Source organism: Tenrec ecaudatus, chromosome 2 (assembly GCF_050624435.1).
Source record: "Tenrec ecaudatus isolate mTenEca1 chromosome 2, mTenEca1.hap1, whole genome shotgun sequence".
NCBI lineage: Eukaryota > Metazoa > Chordata > Mammalia > Afrosoricida > Tenrecidae > Tenrec > Tenrec ecaudatus.
This window is the reverse complement of record NC_134531.1, coordinates 223,820,542-223,844,806: the sequence shown is the minus strand read 5'-3', so window position 1 is coordinate 223,844,806 and position 24,265 is coordinate 223,820,542. Positions and strand designations below refer to the sequence as shown.

The 24,265-nt window shown below is 48.9% G+C and overlaps 1 protein-coding gene across 3 annotated transcripts in view; it reads left to right on the top strand.

Annotated features, from left to right (window-relative positions):
• Nucleotides 1–24,265, top strand: part of HUNK (hormonally up-regulated Neu-associated kinase) — a 135,324-nt gene that overhangs the window by 91,399 nt on the left and 19,660 nt on the right. For all 3 annotated transcript variants that reach the window (XM_075542374.1, XM_075542375.1, XM_075542376.1), the window contains exons 5-6: nt 6,965–7,092; nt 21,921–22,056. In XM_075542374.1, coding sequence (XP_075398489.1) covers nt 6,965–7,092; nt 21,921–22,056 — 264 coding nt within the window. The remainder of the gene's footprint in view (nt 1–6,964; nt 7,093–21,920; nt 22,057–24,265) is intronic.

Below are 24,265 nucleotides of genomic sequence, written 5' to 3'. Positions count from 1 at the left end.
GTTGATGGTTGGTGGCTTTATGCTGCGCCTGGGTTTAGCTTTGTAAGCGATGGACAGGCTGCCTTGGGGTCGCTGTCAGCTTTCTAAGGTTAAGTGATGATGCATAGATCACTTTCCGGTGCACTTGCTCCATGCCGGGCGCAGCATGTGGCACGTCTGTGGCCTCTGTGGAGAGCCCTGGTGGGTGTAGTGGTTATGTGTTGAGCTGCTGACTTGGTGGTTCGAAACCACCAACGGCTCCTCAGGAGAAAGATGAGGCTTGGAGACCAGTCTTTGAAAAGCCACAGGGGCAGTTCTACCCCTGCCCTCTAGGGTCACTCTGACTTGGAATCACTGAAATGACACAAGCTTGGTTTGGGTGGGAGTGGCGGCGTTCTGTGGACTGCTTGCAGCTTCTGGTGTGGGGACTCTTCTTATTAGGACCTGATGGACGAGAGAAGCAGGCAGGAGAGGGGCAGGCTGTCTCTAAAATATTTGTGGCTTTCCCCCTAAACAAGTTGCTGTCAGGTCAGTTGGTTTCAGGGGCCCTGGTGACACAGTCAGGTAACAGAATGGTCAGTAATTTTAACCCCCCCCCCCAGCTGTTCCAAAGGGGAGAGATGAGGCTTCTGCCTCGGTAAGGATTGATCATCTCAGAAACCCCATGAAACCACTGTGCTCTGCCCTGCAGGTTGCTGTGAGTCAGCTTGATGCTGGGGGGTAGTGGTTAGTGAGCTAAGTAATTCCATTCTAATTCACAGGGATCCCCTATGTGTTGGAGAAGCAGGGCTCCATGGGGTTTTTACCGGCTGCTTTTTTTGAAGTAGATTGCCAGACTTTTCTTCCGAGTGCCTCTACAAGCACCACTAGTAGAACCTGCAGCCTTTCCGTTAGCAGCCGAGCATTCACCCGCACCCCCGACCAGCGGCTCGCTGTTAATGATAAAGTCCGCCCAAAGGAAAGAGAGCTAGGAGCCATCTAGGGCAAGTTGCTGCACCCTGGCCAGACCCTCCCTGGGGTGTAGAGCACCCAACACCATGTTTACGAAGGATCATGCTGCCTTTTGGTGGTCACAGCCAGACAGGGGAGGCAAGCACCATTCTAATATCAATGACTTGAGAGTCCGTTGCCTCCGGAAGTCAGTCAGGGGACAAGGAAGCAAGTGATTTGATGCATCAAACTCAGCCATCCTGAACTCACAGCCATCGAGTCGATCCTGTCTGCTGGCGGCCCTGTAGGGCAGGGTGGAACGGGCCTGTGGGTGTCCCTGGCGGGAACTGTTTTCATGAGTGGAAAGCTTGGGCTTTTTCTGCAGTTAGGAGTTCGGTTGGCAGCCCACCTCACAACCCTGTGCCATCAGCTCTCCTGGGAGGAGACACCCTCAATACGGATTTGCCCCCTCACAACCCTGTGCCATCAGCTCTCCCGGGAGAAGACACCCTCAATACGGATTTGGAGTTGGGCCTCTGGCTTCCCGTTACATTTACCAAAGTCTGTCCATATGGCTCCCCTAAGATCCCTGCACAACCCACCTCCAGGAGTCATTCTCTGCTGTGTTGTACAACTTGTGCGCAACAGAAACCTCACTGGCTCCGAGCTCGCTCCCTGCCAGGTTGACTCATGGCAACCCTATAGGGCAGCGGAGAAATGCCCTTGTGGGTTTCTGAAACTGAAACTCTTTGCTTACATTTCATCTTTTTTTTTTTCTTGAAGAGGAGCTAATGTACAGGGGGGTTAAGTGCTTTATTAGACAAGAAAAATTGCTGCATGAGAACCAACTTATTAATCATCATCTTCGCCCTCTTCTTCCTCCTTCCGCTCTTGCCTTTCTGAGCCGTGATGACTCCTTTCTGGCGGCTCAGACTGCCCTTTCAGCACGGTACGCAGCCATTTCCTTTCCGTGTTTCTCCTTCAGCTTGGCGGCCTTCGTCTCCTACGACTGCTGGTCATGTCCCCCATGCACAAGGCGGGGTGCTCGCCTTTGATTTGGGGGCGATGCTCAGAACCAAACTAGACAGGCCCCTTGGGGGCGCTGGGATCCTTGAGCTCCTCCGCTGTCCGTGCCGTGGGAGGGAGGCGTCTAACGGTCCCCCTCTCTTTCATACGGGCCTTGTCGGCCTAGGCCAGGCTTCACCTTTGGCCTCCCTTGAGCGGGCTTGTCTTCCACCTCTGTGAGCGCTTCTGGGAAATTGACAGAAGCATCTGGGTGCAAGTTTGCACAAACAGTGCATGTGATGACGTTCTGCCTCTGGGCTTCTTAGGATCGCCTTTGCCATGTTGAGTTATGCTTTATTTCATATTCCAGTGGGGCCCGGCTCTGCCTGGCCCGAGCTGTCTCTGTGGTGCTCAGTGTACTGCGCTGGCTGTGAGATCGGGAGTCAGGCGCAGCCTCCTCACTCTGGAATATTTCTGAAACTCTTCATGGGAAGTAGAAAACCCCGTCTTTCTCTCTTGGAGCCGCTGGCAGTTTCGAACAGCTGACCTTGCAGTTAGCAGCCCAATGTGTGACCACCATACCACCAGGGCCCTTTAACAGGAAACTATGTGCCCCTTAAAGATAAAGACACCTCACTGCCATCTAATCAATTCCTACTCATAAGGACCCTCTCGAGCCGAATGTTCCATGGGGTTTCTGACTGCAAATCTGGAGAACAGACAGCCTCACCTTCCCCTCTCAGAGCCACTGGTGGGTTCAAATGGCTGACCTTGCGGTTAGCGACCCGAAGTGTTAGATCATCAGTGTTTCTCAAGCTTGAGCGCTGCACACATTCCTTTTTAAGAAAGAATGTTTGTGAGAACTTCTTGTGCTGGCTTACACTATTTTTATTTAAATGTTCCTTAAAATGTCTGTGAGCCTAAAATTAAGCGTTTTCCTTATGGGTCTTGTAGAGTTAAATAAAAACCAAAACAAATTCAGAAATTAAACAGAACCAAAGCTGCAAACAGAAAACACAGATTGTTCCCGTCAGGAGTGTTAATTTAATGCACGCCAAATGTGATGCGGGCACTTGGTTGCTGGGCACACAGCATGGGCCTCGTCCTACGTGCCGGACACGGGGCTTGCAGCACATTGGGCGTGGCGTGTAGGGGTGCAGTGTCACCCCACCCATTGCTCCTCAGATGCCTTTCAAACGTGGGTGTCTCAGAAGGGCTGAGGGATCCAATGGCTGGGCCTGTCCTCAGCCATCAGGTCTGGGGCGGAGCCTGTGCGTCTGCGTTCACCCCAGTTCCCAGGGGGTGATGCTGTTGGTCTCAGGTCCACACATTGAGGACTATTGTGTTAGGGGCAGAACCAGAAAGCTGTAAAATTCCACTCAGGAAAAACAAAAACACCCTAAGAATAAGGGTCTAGTCAAGAAGAGTTAATTCAAGGTCCCTGAGATGAGTGAACTTCCTCCCCTCTTGAGCATGTGTGGTGAGGAAAGACATGACCTAAAGAAAGCTCGTTGCTCATGATCATAATAAAAATCACTCACACTGACTCCGTGACCGTTTCCCTTCATCTAGGAGATCGCGGGGACATTCGACCTGACCAAATACGATAAAGTGAGGGGTGGACCGAGTTCCCGCCACCTCCCCACTACATTAGTTTGTTCGTTCTCATGCATTTGTTAAAAACAGAATACAGTTCTCTGCATTGCACATCCCACCCTGGTTATCTCCTTTGGAATGTAGTTTTGCTTTAAAATAAATGCTTAGCTGAGTGAGACCCTGTGCCGATGCGACACTTTTCTACTGCAATTGGACCATCGACTCTCCAATTCTTCAAGGATTTCCACAGAAGATAACAATTTCAGTATCCTGGCATCCAGTACCCTTTGTTTCCTACAGTAATAAGTGTAGAGGTATCGGCGACAAATGAAGTCTCCCTGGGCTCCCGCCTCACTAGTCAGAGGCTATACGAGTGGTCTTTCTTGGCACATACAGTTAAGCACTTCACCACTAGTTGAAAGACTGGTGGTTTGAACCCACTCAGATGTGCCTCAGAAGAAAAGCCTGGCAATCTACTGCTTCAGAAAACCCATAGAGCCACAGTCCTGTGATACACACAGGCTCAAGGGAATCAGCTCTCTGTAGGTCTTGTCTCTGGATGGGCTAAGCAGTTAAGTGCTTGTCTATTCACCCGAAGGTTGTTGGTTTGAATCCACCTAAAGAGGTCTGAAGATCGACTTTGGAAAAATCCCAGCAGTGGAGAACCCTGCAGAGCACAACTCTACTCTGAATCCCATGGGGTGGCTGGGAGTTGGGATCGACACCCCAGCACTGGTTTGGTTTGGGGGGATGCCTGTGTGTCCCTGTCTCTACTTGGTATATGCAGTGGACCCTCATGTCTTCATGCCCGGCCTGTGCGATGCCCGAGGGGCCTCCATCATCTCTTGCAATCAAAGAATGTGCAGTTCAGCATTGCCCCATTTCCTTCGTCCCCACCGCCCCATGGGTGGATCGCATGTGTTTATTTATTTGCGTATTTATGGTCCATCTCCCTTAATGCTGAGCTCCAAGATAGCATGTGCTTGCCTGCTTCCCACAACTATCGGTTCCAAGTTGGCAACCCCTTGTCTGTTTCTCTCCCATCCCACTGATTTCCAGCGCCTCAAACACTGTCTGTCTTAAGATGCTCCGGTGGTGAGTGGTTACACAGTGGGCTGTAAACTGCAAGGTCAGCAGTTTGAAACTGCCATCTACTCCTTGGAGAAAGACAGGGGCTTTCTACTCCCATAAAGAGTTACAGTCTTGGAAGACCACAGGGGCAGTTTGACCCTGGTCTGTAGTGTGGCTGAGTGTGAATTGACTCGATGACATGAGTTTGGCTTTGGTTGGTTAAAATGTTTGGGACAGAAACACGTCTAGAGGCATGTATGGAATGAGTGAGTGTTTGCTTATGCGTCTGTCTCCCTGACTGGACTGTGAGTTACGGGGTGTGTCTGGGTCTGGCCGTCTCTGAAGTTTGAGGACGATGTCGCGCTCTTGTCCGTGGGCCTGTACCTGCCATTACCTGCAGCGCTGTGCTTCAGCCTTCACGGAGTTAGGTCTCCGGGGTCTTCATCTCCGTCAGTCTCATCGAATTCATCGGGACAGGAAGCCTGAAGGCGTCTTTGAAAAACATATTCCCCTGGGCTCCATTGATGAGGAAATCTCATCAAAATGATAATTGGGTTTGCACATCGGGAGAAGATACACCACCCTCCCACCAGTGTTGCTGTTGTCTGGATTGCCCTCCGTCAGACAGACGCGGGGAAGCCCTTTCAGAAGGCATTTCGACTGCATCTGAATGAGTGGGCCAGGGCAGGACCCAGCCTCTGATAAACAGGCAAAGAGAAGGGTGGGAAGGAGACCTGCCCTAGGAACTTCTCTGGTTCCAGCCTGCACAGACATGGAGGGGAGTGCCCAGCGGCATTGTGCTGGGGGCCTTTGCATCTCAGGGCTGAACGGACCAGGTGTTCCTATAGAGTCTTTATATAGATTCATAAATCATGACCTTCTCCCCAGTGCCATCGTGTAAAGTAAGCTCACAAAATAACATAAGACAGGGATGCTTAAAAATTGTGGTAAGATACATTAAAAAAGAAAGCAAAACAACTCATGGCCATGGAGTTGGTTCTAACTCCCATGGCCATGGGTAGGTAGAGCAACTGCATCTGCATCTGTGGGTTTCCACCACTGCCACTTTACCGAAGTAGAAAGCGTCGTCTGGTTCCTGGGGGGAGCCGCTGAAACCATTTCGGCACGAGGGCTCCTGTGGTGAAATAGAGATTTCAAAATTCTGCCCTTTCGCCATTTTTATGTGCACGACTCCGTAGTATCAATTGCATCCGCAGTGTTGTGCGATCATTGAAACGAGTTGCCCTCCGGGCATTTCTGACTCACAGCAGCACTGTGTGTGCCAGCGTAGGATTGTGCTCCCTGGAGTTTTCAATGGCTGTGTTTTCAGAAACAGGCACCTCTGGGTGGACTTGAACCTCCAACCTTCTGGTTAGCAGCAAAGCCTGTTAACCACTGGCTTCTTACATCTGTTCGTTCCAGCCCATACCAACGCTATGCATCACAGAAGGAAACACTGCACCATCCTTACAGTTACACCTGGGCTGGGCCTGTGGGGTTACAGCGACGGTGTGATTTAGCATAAGGAATTTATAGATTTCACGGCAGTGAGTTTGGGTGGAGCGATGAACTTCATGCATCAGGACTTCATGTTTCCTCCTGACTGAATGCTATTCCATTGTGTATATGCGCCCCAATTATTTTTGTCTGTTCATCTGGTGATGGCACCTTGAGACTACTGAGAATAGTGTTGCGGTGTACACTGGTGTGCGTGTAGGACAGCTGTTGGAAGGACTCAACTTCACCCAGGCCCTTTTATATGGTCCTTGAGTTGGGCGAATGCAATCTATAACACGGAGCAACCTACTGTATATACTCTAGTATAAGCTGCTCTGAATATCAGCCGAGGCACCTAATTTTAACACAAAAACAGAGCAGATGTTGTGAGAATGATGAGGGCAATGAATGTACAAATGTGCTTCACACAATTGATGTATGTATGGATTGTGATAATAGTTGTATGAACCCCTAATAAAAAGATTAAAACAAACAAACAAACAAAAAAAGTGCTGAAAAAACTCAGCTTATACACAAGTACATATGGTACTTCCCAAAACCAAGTACTAACAAAGGCTTCCTTTCTGTTGGCCTCTTCCTCCCCCATCACTGGGAGGCAAGGCAGAGGAGATGGTGGAGATAGTTTTTTGAACTCCTCAGGCCTGTGGTCTGTTGCTCATGTGCTCATGTGGTCATGCTGTCTCCCAAACCCCTCGCCCTTGACGCTGCAGCGAGGTGCCAGGGGCTCCGGAAAGATGACTATGAAGAAGGCCTGTGGAGTGTGGCATCAAAGTGACAGCAGTGCAGCTTTGGCTGAGCCTGTGTGCTTGGTGCATTTCTGGCCAGGACCTTCCTCGGGTCTCATTTCTCACGTCTCTCTTTGCAGCGGAGTGAACATGTACGCCATGCTGACTGGGACCTTGCCGTTCACCGTGGAGCCTTTTAGCCTGAGAGCTTTGTACCAGAAGATGGTGGACAAGGAAATGAACCCCCTCCCCACTCAACTCTCCACAGGTAATCTTTGCCGCCTGGTATGCCATGTTCCAGGAATACACTCTGAACACACTTTGGGTGCTTTTGTGACATAGTATTTGTCTTGCAGAAATGGCTCCCTTAGGGAGGTCCCTGACGACAGCTAACACAAGTCACGAAACAAGAGAGCGGTGATGGCTTACTGGCAAATTCTCTGCTCCCAGGGTGGAGATCCGGGCTCAGTTCTGGGCCAGCACACCTCAAGTGCTGACAGCACCCATCTGTTAGTGGGGCCTGTCTGTTGCTGTAAAACAAATTTCCGTGGAGCTTCCAGACTTAGATGGACTAGGGAGAAAGACCTGGTGTTCAGTTATCTAGTGCTACTTTAACAGAAAGATCATGGGTGGGTGGCTTTGGTGGAAGTGGATTCTCTTGCAATTTAAGATGCTCGAGGTCTGGTTGAGCGTTGGCTCCGGGGCGGAGCTTTCTGACAGCTCGAGGCGAAGGCTTTCTTAGTGATTTTCCTTGGCATGTGTCTTTCCCAGCTCTGCTTCTTTCTATTGCGTCTTTTATTTCTTCTGAATCTCAAAAGAAAGGAGCCCTAGTGGCATAGTGATTTACACGCTGGGCTGCTAACCATGAGGTCAGCAGTTTGAAACCACCAACGGCTCCTTGGGAGAAAGATGAGACTTTCTACTCTTGTAAAGTTGTATAGTCTCAGAAACCCACCGGGGGCAATTCTACTCTGTTCTATAGAGTTGCTTTGAATCAGAATTGACTTGATGACAGTGAGGTTTTTTTCGAGATATATGAAGAGAGATTGACTTAAGATATCTGTATTAATACTATCTTATTAACCTAAAAAAAACAACTATACCCCACATTGTTGTTGTTGTTAGGTGCCATTGAGTCAGTTCTTAACCGGACCCCACAGCATTTAACTTTGCTGTTCACGAGATCACCACGAGGCAGGGACTGATTCAAAGGAAATCAAGAAGTGTTAAAAATTAGCCTTACAAGGTGGTTTGGTGACCCATTTCCAGTAGCCACTCCTTTCATCCTACCTGGAATTCTTTTTCCATTATGCTTCTCAATCCCCCAATTCTTCCCTCCTCCTTCAGCACACTGCTCCCCTAAAACACACTCACCTATAGGATCTGATAGTCTCCATTTGAAAATTAATTGCAGAGTTGGGTACTTAAAAGTCACCTTGGCATACTGGTGAGTTAGAAAGGAGCGTTAATAATCCCATCTCCATGATATCTTCTTCCGTTAACTCACTGCAGAGAAATAACCTTTTCATTCAAATTGGGTCTGTGATTATTTTGTTATTTCAGGATTTTAGCCATACATACATACATACATACATACATATATATATATTTGTGTGAGTGTATATTAAATAGAATCACCAAGTTGGTTTGAAAAGTGCACTAAAATTTTAGCTGGTTTCAAACTCCAAAAACACCAAATTCTCTGTGTTGAGTTGATAACTCCTAGTGACCCTGGGGGACAGGGTATAATTGCCCTGGGCTTTTGAGAATGTAACTCTGCAGCAGCAGAAAGCCTTGTCTTTCTTCCTCGGAGTGGCTGGTGATTTTGAACTGCTGACCTCGCTTGTGCGTACCCCACTTTGCCACCAGGGCACCTTAGCTTGCTCATGGCTCAGTAAACACTCTATGTGAAGGTTTGGTTTTAGATCTGGGTTCACAATTCACCTCCAGTCCTTGCTCCCAGCTTGCCTTTGGCTGTCATTTAATTCACTTGCTCTGACTCACTGCTATTGAGTTGATTCCGATTCATAGCAACCTTATGGGATAGGATAGGACATCCCCTCTGGGATTCTAAGACTTAAAATCTTTACGAGCACGGATAGCCTCATCTTTCTCCCATGGAGTGGCTTGTGGTTTCAGTAACGTAACAAGCAAAACTCTGCTCTCCAAAGCCGTCACACCCATAGGGATGAGGGTAAGGGCACCAATACGTATTTCAGGGGCAGGAGGATATGACTCAATTCAAAGACAAACGTATTCAAGCAAGAGCAGGTGGGTTAGTGACCCAGGAAAATCAATCTCATTACTGCAGAACCGTATCTTGGTTTATCTAAGTATTATTACCCTAGTGATTTCTGGTGGGTCTATCCAGTAAGCTCTGGACTGCTAATCGAAGAGTCCATGGTTCAAACCTACCAGCTGCTCCATGGGAGCCCAATGAGGCTCTCTGCGCCCATAAAGTTTTACAGCTGTGGGAACCCTATTTAGGGTGTCTATGGGTCAGGATTGACTCTACAGCTGTGGGTTTGGGTAATTTTATCTTATCCTAAGCAACCTGGGCTTGAAGTGTTTTTTGATTGTGAACAATGAACAACTTAGTGTGTTGTACTCTTTTGAACAATTTGACCTCTGTGAGATCAGATAGACAACAACAACTCGAAAGGTTAGATGAGGCGCTTAGTGGACAGCAAGTCCAAGTTCAGTGAGAGTGGAGCCATTTGGAGGCCAGTGGGAATGTTTGCACAACTTGGAAAATATAATCCGCGCCACGGAGCTGCCCCATGTAGAAATTTATGAGACGGTGCGTATGTTCACTCAAATCATTTATCCATAGAGAAGAAAACGGAACCCACTGCAGGGTGTTAAAAGAAAATAACTCCAGGACTGAGCTACTAAAAACAGTCCCACGCAACTTCAGCATTGCTGTGGCCAGAGTCCAGCCTTGTGTTGTGCCTGCTCTGAGCAGACAGCTTGACTTCGACTGTGACCTGTGTGTGTGCTTGTTACAGATCCACAGTCCCGGAGGACTCTGGTGTCTTTGCTTTGTCAGCGTGCACAGCATTTTTATATCTGATTTTCCAATTAGCATCTGAACGTTGTCTTTTCTTTTTTTCTTTTTTTTTTTAACTGTTGAGATACAGAAATATCTCTCCTCCATCGGGAAATTAACCCTTTGTGCTGGGCAGCTGGCATAGATAGGGATTGGGTGAAGATGTGTTGTTGACACTGATCAGTAAATCAGGGTCTGAGGCTTGCAAGGTCATCTAGCTGCTCAGAATTGGGAGTAATCCAGGACACAAGGGCCCAGCGCAGTGAGCCAGCTGGTGACGTAGCACAGGGCATCTTTTTATTGAGCAAATGACTTGGGGTTTGGCAATGAGCTGATGCCCTTTTGGCAGACCCCCATTTTCAAACCCTGTGCCCATCGTGCCGCACCGAAGAGGAAGACCCTTGTTAAGAGGGACCGACACAACGACTGCAACAGTGGGCTCAGTCTAGCATGGTCATGGTGAAGATGGCGCAGGGTCCAGCAGGGTTCTGTTCCGTGGGACGGAGGGTCTCCAAGAGTCTGAGCCGACTCATCAGCACTGGACAACTGAGTGCATCTCCTTTCCTTCCATGCAACTGAGATTGACAGGGACGTGCTGTTGAGTCGGCTGACTCCCGGCAGCCATAGGGACCTCGGCCTGAAATGGTGTCGCCTGTGCCTTCGGCATCATCGTCACAGTCACTGCGGAACGTTTAAGTTCATCCTCACCGTGGCTGCGGTGCCTGTCTTCCTCCCAGAGGGTCTCCCCGGCACTCACCGGCCCTTGGCTTCACCAAGCATATGTCCTCCGCCAGCGCTGATCCCTCTGGTGATGGGTCCAAGGGAGCCAGACAGATAATGTTGCTATGATTCATTGGGTTCTTGGCTTGTTTTGTGGAAGTAGATCCATAGGCATCAGACCTTCCTTCCTGGTCAGTCTTAGCCCCGAAGCTCTACTGCAAATGCTCCATCACGCTGGACCCTGCTGGGTATCTGAAATCCTGGTGACCTAACTTCCAGTACAGCAGCCACCATAGCATGGCAGACTGACAGAGGGGTGGTCGTCCACCAGTCTGTTGCTGTTAGGGGCTATTGGGTTGGTTCCAACTCATTGCAGCCCTCTGTACGAGTCGGAAACTGCCGGGTCCCGCACGATCCCCACAATTCTGCTTCAATCGTTCTTGTTGGCACTGTGTCGATCCATCTCCTTGAGGGCTTCCTGTTTTCACTGACCTCTACCTTACCGACCCGAGCTGTGAGTCCCTTTCCAGGGACTGGTCTTTCCTGATAGCCCGCCCCAAGTGTGTGGGAAGTCGTACACCCCTTGCTTCTAAGACACTTCCCCCAAGACAGATGTGTTTGCTCTTGCAGTCCATGATGCGACCAATATTCTTCCCCAGTACCATGATTCAAAGGCATCACCTGGTATTCATGGTCCGGCTTTCAGATGGATGAACACAATTGAAAATACCATGGCTGGATCAATTGCACATTGATCTTAAAAAACTCAAACTCACTGCCGCCGAGTGACCTTCTAGGACAGGGTAGTAACCATTGTGAGTTTCTGAGACTGTAACTCTTTGTAGGAGTAGAAAGCCCTGTCTTTCATGCAAGGAGCAGCTGGTGGTTTTGAAGTGCTGACCTTGCAGTTAGTAGACCAATGGGTAACCACGGAACCACCAAGCCTCTTCTAAGGGACTCCTTTTTTGCTCATCAACACTTTAAATAGCCAAGCAGCCTAGCCCACACTTATTTATGGTGCCTTCTATTTACGTCTGAAAAAAGTAGTTTGCCAGTAGTGAGAGTAGCTGCCATTTATTGAATGACCATGTGTAGGTGCTTGTAGGTGGCTTTTATATATCTTGTTCTCACAAGAGCTCTGCTTGTATTATTAATCCCACTTAATCAGTGGAAACTGAGTCTTAGAGAGAAATTAAATAGCTTCTCTGGTTTTGTATTCATGGTTGCTTGACCTCTCAACCTGGATTTTCTTGCACTACTGTTCTGCTTCTCTCCCTTTTCTTGTCTTTTTCATTAGTTTCTGGGGAAATGATGTAGGGGCCATGTTTGACCTCCTTTGGCTTCAAAAGGGGGAAGGCGAATCCAGCTCCACATCTACCCAGGAATGAGTCCTATGAGGCAAGATCAGACCTGCTTCCACCCTCTCTCCTTCTTTATCTTATTCTGACACCAACTGTCCCTCTGGCACTTTATTTCTGCTTTGCTCTGGGTTCGATAATACATTGCAATGGTGGCACAGAACTCACATGTAATACAATTATGAGAATTTTATTAGAGACGTTAACAGGTTACAAGTCGGGATCAGAAATGGTCAGGATGCAGTTCTTTTGTCCATAGCGTGTTTCTCGGTTATTCTGAGAGGCACAGCTCCCTCTGGTCTTGGCTTCTCAGCCACACAACCTTTTGGGCTTTGCCCTGGCCAGATGGTACCAGTGTCACAAAGCTCATTTAGGGCTGATAAGCCTCACTCTGCAAGCCAGCCTTTCCCCGAAGTCACTCAGCTTTATCATCCTGTGGCCCAGAAGTCCCACCGCTTTTTGTGGCTTGGTCTAAGCACGGCATCATGCCTCATCCACTGCTTCTCTGTGCAGGCATTTTGTCCATGGTCCACGCTTACCCTTAGTTTCTCCTGATCACGTGATACGCCTCCCTGCTTCTGAGATGGCTCACTTTATACCCAGTGGAATGGCAAAACTGACCAATCCCCTCACCTGAGTCCTTTATATCTTTTTGCATAATTTTTTATATATTTTCATGTTCCCACCCAATCATTTGATGGAAGTTACAAAGATTGTGGATAGAAGAGTCACCCCAAGAATATTCACTTCCATCTCAGAAAGCTCCTGTATTTCAGGATAGTTATGGATGCTTTTGCATAGATTATCAGGTGTCCTCCCAATTGGGGGTTTATCCATGTCCTTAATGCCACATAGCTATTAATTTGATTATTCATTAGTGGTAGAGTTCACTTGTATTTGCAGTGAGTTCTCTACATCTCTACTCTTTTGTTTTAGATGATGACCTTGGGAGGATTTCCATAAAATTTGACTTGAAAAAATAGAGCATCATTGACCTGGTGCAGGTTTCCAAAGATTTACCTTCATTGCTACCCTGTGTAATTATCCTCGCTCACAGTAGCTGCATTCTACAGCGCCCTCCGTACTTGGAATTAGCAAGCACTCAACCATGGCAGGAGCCCCGGTGGAGTAGTAGTTAACATGTTGGGCCCATCACTGAGAGGTCAGCAGTTTGAAGCCACCAGCCACTCCAGGAAGAAAATGAAGCTTTCTACTCCCATAAAGAGTCACAGTTGGGAAACTCACAGGGGCAATACTCCTCCCATGAAGTCGCCATGGTCAGAATTGACTCTATGACAGTGAGTTTTTTGGTTCTGGTCCATGACTTGTAGGATGAGGCTCCTGTGACCCTCAGGTCATGCACACTCATCAGCTGGTCAATACATAGGCTTGTGTTATGTTTTTACGATTTTTCTTTTTAACTCTTTATTGTGCATTGGGTGAAAGTTGACAGAGCATTGGGTGAAGGTTGACATCAGTTTTACATTCAACAATCCACACACCTTTTGTTCCAACCCACACATTGCAATCCCCTCAATGTTCTGTCATACATCTCCCTTCCTCCCTGTGTCTCCTGTTTCCACCCATCCGTCTTTCCCAACCGTCCGGACTTTGTCCGTGGGTCAATGCTGCGCCTCGGTGCATGCTGGTTGGTTACTTAGCAATAACCTTCCTAGTGATATTGTTCCTCTTACAGGCCGGCCTATTGTTTGGCTGGAAATTGAGCCCCGGGGCTAAGTTCATTTCCAGACCTGAAGGGTGAGTAGAAGCGATAATTCCAGGGGTTCAACCAGTTTGTCTTCTCTGACCAGGAAGCCTGGGATTTTGTATGATTTTGAATTTTGCTCCACGTTTCACTCTCTATGCGTGTTTCATTAAAGGCACCTTGTTTCACATATATTATTGACTCGAGTTGAACTGCCAATAGCACTGTAACTCACCTCTGACTAAAGCTTAGCCACCACTCATTCTCTCGGTGAGGCCCAGCTCAGCCTTGTTGAACTTCACAACACTAGATAGGTTTGGGGGCCGAATCGCCACAACCCCCAAACAAAAAAGTACCCCCCAAAATGCAAAAAAAAAAAGGGCACGTTGGCAGTGTTAGAGCTGAAACGAGAAGGCCGAGTGTCCTTGTGCGGCCATAGCTGAGAACATACTTGACGGGGACTCACATTCTCACCCTCTGCGCGTGCCCAGGGATGGCGGCCAAAGTGTCAGGGGTATTGATTTGGGGGTACAAGTAAATTCTAGTGAATAGGTGCATTTGCTAGTGCAGAGTCCACAAATACTGAGGATTGACTGTACTTTGAAAACGCTAAGCCTTGCCCCTCCCCCCGCTTTAGTTCTTTTTTCTAGACAGCTTCCTTTCTGCAAGTTGGTGCTTGTACATCGGAGCAGTGAGTGTCTTTTATGGTGTGTACATTTCTCAGGCATCTCACCTTTTCATCACTGCACTTCAGTGTTCCCGTTTCTAATCCGTTCCAAGCAGTCCCTCGGATCAAGAGCATTTAGCACTGTGAATTTGCTGACGTGAAGCTGAAGGCGACGCATTTGTGTTTGTGATGGTTGAGCCAATGCTCGTGGAAGTTTCTGAGAATGCTTGGCATCTCAGTTACCTAGAGCTGCTGTGCAGTGGAGTGAGATTTCTGAATTCTTCTTCCCATGTCTCAGGAGCCCCGGTGGCATCGTCTCCAACCCACAAGGGCAGTTCTACCCTGTCCCAGAGGGTTGCTCTGAGTTAGCATGGACTCAGTGGCAATGAGTGAGTGTCCATGTGTCTCTAATTCCCACCAGATGATTGGGTAGGGCTATGCAAATAAGGTGTGTGCTACCTTAATAGAGAAGGTTGGTCAGTTGTAGTTGCCCCTCCCTGGCTAGAAGGATGAGTCGTTGGAGAGTTCTGGCTGAAGTGGTGGAGGCCAAGGCCAGAAGACCCTAAGACAGAGAGCGTACGAAGACTGTGAGCCAGAGGCTTCCTGGCCCAGGGAGACAGAGATCAGTGGACCACGTAGCTGGGAGGCTGGGCACGAGGGAGGGAAGTTAGCTGCTGGCTGAAGAGAGATGCCTGTGTCTTGCCTATTTACTAATCCTGCCCATGTGAACTTCCTGGGAAACCCACTTAATAGTGAGTATTTCCGGGAGTTCTGTGTGGCCAATGCAGTGAACTCCGGAAGCCTGCATCCAGCCCCGACGGAGATTGCCGTGGGAGGCGTGGTGGGTGTCAGAGCAGGTGAAGAAAGATGGAGGGTGGCGGCATGGCTGGCGCTGCCTCATGGCAAGAGGACAGCCAGAGGAGGGCAGATGGGGCCTTGCCCACCGTTTTCCACTTGCTCTCACAGAAACGTCTGGGGGAGAGGAGGTGGGGTAGGCTTTAAAGAATGGGGATTTATTTCCTCAAGATTCTGGAGACTGAAAGTCCAAATCAAGATGTTGGCCACATACACCCCTTTCTTGTCAGACGCCTGCAGTGTTCCTTGGATCCTAGGCTTGTGGGCTATCCTCTCGTGGTCTCTGCGTGTTTTTATGCACCCGCTACTCTTTTTAAAATTCAAATTTGGGCATCACGCCACTTGGGTGTGATCCAATTACATAACAACGAAAGCCTTCTTTTCTTTTCAATTTTATTGGTACGTAATCACGTGCCTTACAATTCGATGGTTTAAGCGTATTTGAAAGCGTTGTGCAGTCATGACCACAGTCAGTGTTAGAGCATTTCCTTCGTTCTTGTGCGCATTATTCTCATTGTTGGGCGCCGCTGACTCGTTTCTGACAGAGCGACGCTACGCACAACAGAGTGTCGTGTGGCCCGGTCCTGCGCCGTCCTCCCGATTGTTCTGCTGGAACCCAGTGCAGCCACTGTCAGTCCATCTTGTCAAAGATCTTCCTCTTCTCTCGCTGCCAAGCGTGATGTCCTTCTCCAGGGACCGGTCTCTCCTGGCAACATGTCAGTCTCACCCTCCTCGCCTCTCAGGAGTGTGCTGGCTGTTCTTCCTCCACGACGCGTTGCCTGTTCTCGGGACAGTCATGCTGCTTTCAGGACTCTTCGCCAGCATGGTACCTCACAATGCATCGATTCTTCTTTGTTCTTCCTTATTCGGCGTCCAACTTTTACATGCGTACGAGGCAATTGAAAATATCAGACCGTGGGTCCGGCCCACCTTCGTCCTCAAAATAGCACCCTTGCTTCTCAGCACTTTCAAGAGGGCTTGTGCAGCAGGTTGGCCCAACACAATGCACCATTTTATCTCTGGACCGCTGCTTCCAGGAGGGATGCTGTGGATCCAAGCAAAATGAAATGCTTGCCAACTCTAATCTTGTCTCCCTTTACCATTATTATTGGCTCCCTAAGGGCCATCTTTGCAAGCCGGATTAACCCCCAGGTGTCCACCGCCAGTGGCCATCATGGCCATGGCAGCCCGTGTGTGTCAGAGTAGATCCGCCCACAGGGATTCGAGGGTCGGGTTTTCAGAAGTGGATTATCAGACGTTGTCTGATTAGCCTCTGGAATTGAACCTCCAGGCTTTCAGTTAACTCCACACTTGTCGCCCCGGTGCCCTAGAGATTCCTCCTCTGCTACAGTGGGGTATAGTTGAATTCTCAACATTTAACTATCAAACAATTCTTATGACTGCTGCCGCCTGGAAAGTGATGAGCAAGGAACCTCGGACGAGGGTGGAACTCCATTTGCGTCCCACATGTGACTGAAACCAAACCCAACCCACTGCCATCGAGCCGGGTACAACCTGGTGCAAATGTTCTGAGACTGAATCTTTGCTCTAGCAGACAGCTTCATCGTTCTCCTGCAGAGCAGCGAGTGGGTTTGAACCACCCACCTTGCGGTGAGCAACCCAGACCCCTAACTCACGGCGCCACCAGAGCTCCTTCTGCTACCCAATCAAAACTCACTGCCATCTAATCGTTTCAGACTTCTGTGGACCCCACAGGACAGGGTAAATCTGCCCCTGTGGATTTCTGAGACTGCAGCTCTTTACAGGAATAGAAAGTCTCATCTTTCTCCTATGGGACAGCAGCTGGTTTCGAACTGCTGGCCTTTGGGTTAGCACTATGCCAACAGGGCTCTGCTTCCTTTACACAGCAACAGTGTTCTCTCACGGTTCCATCCAGACATTGAGAAGCAAAGGAAGGGAGAAAACTGAGTTTTGTGTGAGAGGACACACACTTCGTGTTGTGTTGATTCTGGTGGTTACACAAAGCAGGCGGCTCATAGAGACCCTCTGGGTTTGGATGGGGAGCCTGAGTGCTGGTCTCAGGAGTGAAGGGTGGCATGTGGCCACCTCGGCTCTCTAGGACCTGGAGGGAGGGAGGGAGGGAGCGTTGATGTTTTCAGGTGTGGGCAAGTGGATTTTTGACTCCTGTCGACCTCGTGGGACAGAGTGGAACTGCCCCGTCGAGTCTCCGGCCTGTACCCTTTCTGGGAGCAGGTTCCAGTCTTCCTCCCTCAGGCCGGTGGGTGGGTTCAAACCACTGACTTTTGATTCACAGCCCAGCACTTATCCATTGCACCAGGCTATTCGAATCCCCTCTGCTGATGAGACACCGTGATTTTCAAGACCCTATCTCCTTCAAAGAACTCTTCGAAAATGCCAAAAGCCCTTTCTGGAGAGTAACACGATGATTGTAACACTTACATAAGATTTGTCAGTAGAGGTTTGAACTAAAATTACTTGTGCTCATCAGCAGTTTGTGACGATGCCGGGCGCTTGATTATGAAAATCGAACACAGACGCACGTCCGGTTTGTTCTGAGCTGTTCAGTTAATCATACTCTGGAAAGCCGTGACAGCAGCCTGGGCATCAGCCGGGGTCCTCTGAGGAGACTCATTCACTTAGCTAGCCCTCACGTGCTCCCTAGCTTCATTTACTGAGCCTCCATCTGTTTGTCGCCGGCTGATCTATCCCTAGTTAAGCATCCATGAAATAAGCTCACACCATTGAGGAACATGTAGGAGACCTGGTGACACAGTGTGTTACACGTTGGGCTACTGATGGCAAGGCTGGTGGTTCAAACCTATCATCTGGCCAAAGGAAGAACAATGAGGCTTTGTTTCCATTCAGGTTTCCAGCCTTGGAAGCCCACAAAGGCTGTTCTACTCCGCCCTGTGGTGTCCCTTCAAGTTAGAATCGTCTCCGTGGCAGTGGGTGGGAGGAACACATGGACAGTTTTCTCAGAGACCCAGATATAAAACGTGTGGTAATACATGTATAGCAGGACTACTGTCCTGGGCTGAATTGTGTCTCCCAAGTTATAGTGAAGTTCAAACCCCTGCAGGGGTGATAGATTTACATCAGGGCATTAGTAGGGCTGTGGGCTTGCCAGTCCAAAGGCCATTAGCCATGCCGCAGGTTGGAGACTTCTCTAGGCTTGTGTCCCAAGATCAGTCGGTCAGGCAAGAGGACGAATGCAGAGAAGAGAGGAGACAAATTCTGCCAAAACGCAGATGTGTAATCTGGAAACAGACCACTCCCTCAAACATTCAGGTCCCTTTCAGTGGAATGATTGGTCCCATGGCCTTACATTCAATTGCTTTATGTAACAGCAGCTGGTTTCGTGTTTAGTCCAACCACCAGGAACCATAGCCCAGCTGAGTTGGCCAATGAAAAGGAGCCATCACACGGTGAGAATATAATTTCTGGTCTTTCAAGACATGGCAGCCTGGGAGACGAAGACACCCCTCTGACTTTCTGCAAAGAAAATAACCAGCTGACAACTTCATCAGCTCACAGGGACCCACCGCCCCCCGAGGAGTGACCAGGGCGACTAGCCAGCTTCACCACTGGCCCCTCTCTTGATGGCAGCCCATCTACCCTGCAAATTACGGGCCCGGAAAAGGCCCGCCATTCTTCCTAGGGATCAAATGACTGCTAACATCTGTGTGAACGTGAGAGGTGTGATGGCCGCTCCACACAGGGTTACATTCAACTATTAAACTGAAAAAATGGCTTTGGAGAGGCTAGAGCAGGCTGAGGACCAAGCAAATCAGGATTCTTTTTCAAAGGTGTGTTCATCGGACGTTGGAAGTTGGTTACCATGTATGGCAAGGCGAGAGATGAGAGCTTGCTAAGACAGTTTGATCGTGCCTCATCAAACGGGGACTATAGAATGAGGAAATAGTACTTGGGTCTAGAGCACTAACAAGACAGATGGCCTTCATTCTGAAGCAGTCCGGGATTCTTTGTCCACATGTGTGCATGCATGTTTATACGAACCGATTATATAGCCTGTGACCTTTGTTCATGTTATAAACATAGGTTTGTTTGTTTCAGAATCATTTTACTGGGAGTTAAGATAGATGTCATGCCATTCCATAGTTTAACCACGCCAAGCAGCCTTGTGCAATTGCTGCCACAATCAGTTTCAAAACATTTTCTTCCTTGAACTCCTTGATATCAACTCCCTGTTACCTCGCCCCTCCCCACTGTACCCCCAGGAACCCTTATTCTACTTATTGTTTCTATAGGCTTATCAATCCTGGGTTTCCTATGCCCCAAACAGAAAAACACCCAACGAAGATTCAAGAAGGCTACCCACAATGACAAAATACATCAGAGATAAACCCCATATGAAAACACACAGAGAGAGAGAGAGAGAGAGATTGAGAATGAGAATGTTGAAAACCAGATCAGGCCCAAAGTGTGTCAGAGGGGGATCAAGTGACAAGGTTTTAACCGTTCGAGTCAGGTCTATCATTTTGATCTCCTACAGTCATCTCTCCCATCTGCTCTTTTTGGTAATCGGTTTATTCCCGTCCCTCTATTACGGATAGAGGGAAACATCAGAGGCTTATTTCCGGTGTTGATCTCACAAATGTGTCTCGGGCTCCCACTGTCATCCATAGCCCCTTGTACACCAGAATCTCACAACTATGACTCTTAACGCTGTTGCCTCCTTCGGCTTTGGATGATATCATTTACAATCCGTGGGCCGTGGATGTTGGTGTGCTTCTTCCCTGTGGACTTAGTTGACATCTCACTTAGATGTCTGCTTATTTGGAAACAAGCCTTTAAAACTCCAGATGGCATATCTGTTCTATCTGATTTCTTCACCACACTTTGCTGTATTAAACCATGTTTTCCACGTCAGTCAGTTGTCTGTATTGTTACAGTTAAGTCAAAAAGTGCTGCTATAAAGCCTTAAACCCTTTATGAAATTCAAGCATCGAAATGTGGAGCTATTGTTTCTACATGTATCTTCCCTCTGTGTCTAGACACTTCTGAAGGAGGTGTGTCCATCTCTCCAAGTCTTCCTGGAGTGTTCTGTGCACTTCATAAATGGCAGTTTGGGCATCCTTGAGGGACTTAATTTGGATTCCTCTTTGATATTCTTTGAATTTAAAGAACAAAAGGAAGTCTGAGGGGGCAGATTTAGGGCCATAGGGTGTGTGGGGTAAGATTTCCCAATGAAACTCCCATAGGACAACTCATGCTATGGTTGAAAAATGAGAGGTACATTGTTGTGATGGAAAGGTTCCTCTGTAGAACTTTCCTAGCCTATTTTTCATTGCTGCGGTTTTCCATTTTCTTAAAAGTTCTTCATAATTAGCCTATGTGACTATCCTCCCAGAAATCTACCAAGACGACCCCTTTGGAGTCCCAGGAAACAGTTTCCATGTCTCCTGGGCTGACCTCTAGGCCTGGAATTGAAGCGACCCAGCTGGTCCCCTTCACAGGCCATTGTTGGAGTGACCCATTGTTTTCTTATTGCCATGCCAACAAGACAAGACTTAGTCTCCACCGAGAGAACTTGTCTTCAGCCATTCACTGACCCCAGAGATATGTTTAAACACATTTTGTTTAGAATAGATCTAGTCATGTGTGAGTGGAAACTTTAACAGTCATACTTTTTCTATTTACTCTCCTACTCTGTTATGAATTTCATTGCATCCCCTCCAAAAGCTATAAAATAAGAAGCCTTAACTACCAGACCTGTAAATTTGACCCTCTTCGGAAATAGGGATTTCTCTTCTTATGTTCATGGGGTCATCACAATGAGGTGTATCCTAAACCTAATCACTGAGTGGTGTCATATAAAAAAGAGCACATCACACACACACACACACACACACACTACACCATGTGTAGGCAAAAACGAATGGTCGATAACACCTATAAGCCCAGGAATGCCAAGGATTGCAGAAGCAGCTAGAAGCTGAACTAGACAAGGAAGGTCTTCCCCCTACAGCTAAACCCTGAATTAGGAATTCCAGCCTCCTGAACAGGAGTCTTGGTGGTGTAAAGAATTACACATTGGGCTATTTACTACAAGGTCGCAGTTCAGACCCATCAGCCACTCTAGGGGAGAAAGATGAGGCTTTCTGCTGTGTAAAGATCTGCAGCCTCAGAAACCCACAGGAGAAGTTCTACTCTGTCATATATGTCACTCTGAGTCAGCCCCCCTCCCCACACACCTGTTCCTGATCCATGGTAACCCCTTTCATCAACACCGCCCGTTTCCACGAGGGGTCAAACCGTTGCAATTAAGCTTTTCACCGAGGGTCTGATTTAGAGTCCCTTCCAGCCGTTTGTCAGCTTTCTGAGTGTGCAAGCCTCCCTTGGTGTAGTGCTTCCTGCTTGCTTTCCCCTCCCCGCTCCAGCCTGCATATGGCTCACCTCTACACCACGAGAAGAGACTGCAGGTGGCTTTGAGACTAGGCACAGGGTGGCCTGATCCACGTTCGATTTACTGCCTACCAATATTGCACCTCATTTAAATATCTTTGGGCTTCTGTCACTTCTTATGTTAAAAGAGGGAAAACAGAAATGGGATGGAAGACACCCCACCTAACTGGAAGGCGGTGGGGCTGGAACCAGGCACTATGAATTATGGAAGAATGCTTTGTCCAAAGGCCTAGCGAATCGTCCAGCAGCCGCGGGCGGGGTTCATTCGGGGACGGAGGGCGGTCTGTATGCGACTGCTGTCACCAGCGTGACTTTCTCTGCTGACTCTTCCCAGGCGCCATCACCTTCCTGCGCTCTCTCCTGGAACCAGATCCCGTGAAGAGGCCAAATATTCAGCAAGCACTGGCAAATCGCTGGCTCAATGAGAATTATACAGGCAAGGTGCCCTGCAACATCACCTACCCCAACAGGTAACGGTTGCACACAGAGGGACACCTGGGGTGGGTGGGCTCTTCCCCGAGCCCTGGGTGTTTCTGGGCAGGAAGCCTCACTCCATACAGGGACAAGCCACGTGTCTGCGCTTCTTAACCTTCACACCCCAGGAAAGCCCCTTTCTGCCCAAAGGGGCCGGAGAGGCAGGACTACCCAATGTGGTTGTGGAGTGTGTATCACTGTATCCTCTGGACCAGCCCCTCTCTATTTTTCTCCCAGAAGACAATTTTTTTTTTCCCAGAAGACAATTTTATTGTTTGTGGTGACAGTGCACCCACTGAGTTTGATTCCCACTTAACCCTTTCTCCACGTGTCGTTTCATAAAGCTGGGGCGTTTCTCAGAGTGGGTGAGCATCCTCAGAGTTTCTGTTCCATTCCCAGTGCTCTGGTTCTCTGCTCCCTTAGTGGTTACCAGTTGGGCTGCTGACCCAAGGTCAGCAGTTCGAAACCACTAGCTGCCCCTTGGGAGAAAGTTGGTGTTTCTACTTCTGGGAAAAGTTACGGTCTTGCAAACCCACAGGGGCTGTTCTACCCTGTCCTATAGGGTCCCTATGAGTCGTAATGGGCCCGATGGCAGTGAATTTGGGTTTTGCCATTACAGCTTTGCTGCAGAGTCATTGTGGCCCCTTTGGGCTCCTCAGGCGATATTTTCAGGGAAGGCAGTGCTCACCGGCAATGTTGTACCAATCTGTTACTTAGGAGACAGCTTAGATCCAAAGTTTAAAGAGTGTCTGAGGGAGATAGTCTCGTGAGACTTCCAGTTTCCACGAGTCCAGTGAGACTGGGCTTGCTAAGGAATCTGAGTTGAGTTACTTCGTTCCCCCCTGGTGTATGGAATGACTCTTTCTAATTCACACAGAGGAGCCATAGAGCCTGGAGCCCAGGTCTGAGTCCCTCGATGTGTGTGCGTGTCTGTATGTGTCTGCTGAGGGTGGGTGTCTCTGTTTGAACGCACATTTATATCTATGTGGCTTTGCGTGCAGGCCTGTCAGTGTCTGCCTGGGCCTGTGTGTTGGAGCGTGTGTCCTGGGCTCTGAAGGTGAGGGTGAATTTATGTCTACCTGTTGGTCCGTGTCTGTGTGTGAGTGATCTGTCAGCAAAGGCAGACCCTGGCGATTGTCCGCTCACCTTGCAAGCTGCCCCCTTGGGCTCCTCTTCTGCCACTTCTTTGTTGCTGCTGGGGTTCGTCCCACAGAGCCCCTGCCTTCACATGTTGGGGTGGAAGGGAAAGGCGACAGGAGAACCCCCCCAGGGCTCTTTGCAGAGACTGTGCTCTAACTTCCTCCACGAGGGGGAAGCTATGGACAGCTCACAGACGGGAATCCACGTACCAAACACTCATGGCCACATTGTGGTGGCCTTCCCTTTACCATGCTGGGAGGCTGATGGCAGGCTTGGAAAACAATGCAGGAACACTGGACAGAGAGAGAGAGAGAGAGAGAGAGAGAGAGAGAGATTAATATATTACACATATATCACATGTATATTACACACATCTACGCATGTATACATATGCACATTACATGTATATCACATATACATGACAAACATAGTAATATATTATGTATATTACTAATTTGACACATTGTTCACTAACTGGAGTGAGAGGATGAGGTTTCACCTGTCATGTAGGGGAGCCAGGTTCAATTTCCAGCCAAAGCACCTCAGGTGCAGCCACCAACCGTCTGTAAGGGGAGGCGTGCAGTCTGCTGCGGTGGGGAACAGGTTTCAGCAGTGCTTCCAGGTTGAGATGGACTAGGAAGAAAGGTCTAGCAATCAGAAGAAAGACCAGAAAACCAGCCAGTGGCAGCTCCATGACTCACAGGGTCCCAGTCCACAGCTTGTCAGGGGCTGGGCAGGGCCAGGCAGCATTTCGTTCTACTTCACGTGGGGCTGCGAGAGGCAGGGCCAGCTCGAGGGCCACAGACAAGGAAGCCTTGGTTCCATCAGAGCAAGCCTGCAGACCACACGGGTCCGACGTGCTCCCCAGGGGGACCACCGTGCACCCTCTTTCTTGCATCCACTTCTGGCTGCGCACACGCCCGAGGAAAAGGGGGCCACTTATCACGTGGGGCTGGAAGGGAAGGGAGGGGAGTTCCCTCCAGGGCTGTATTTGTACCAGGCCGGGGAGGACTGAGAGCCACCACACTGAGCCCTCCAGGCGAGGCAGCAGGCAGGGCTCCACCT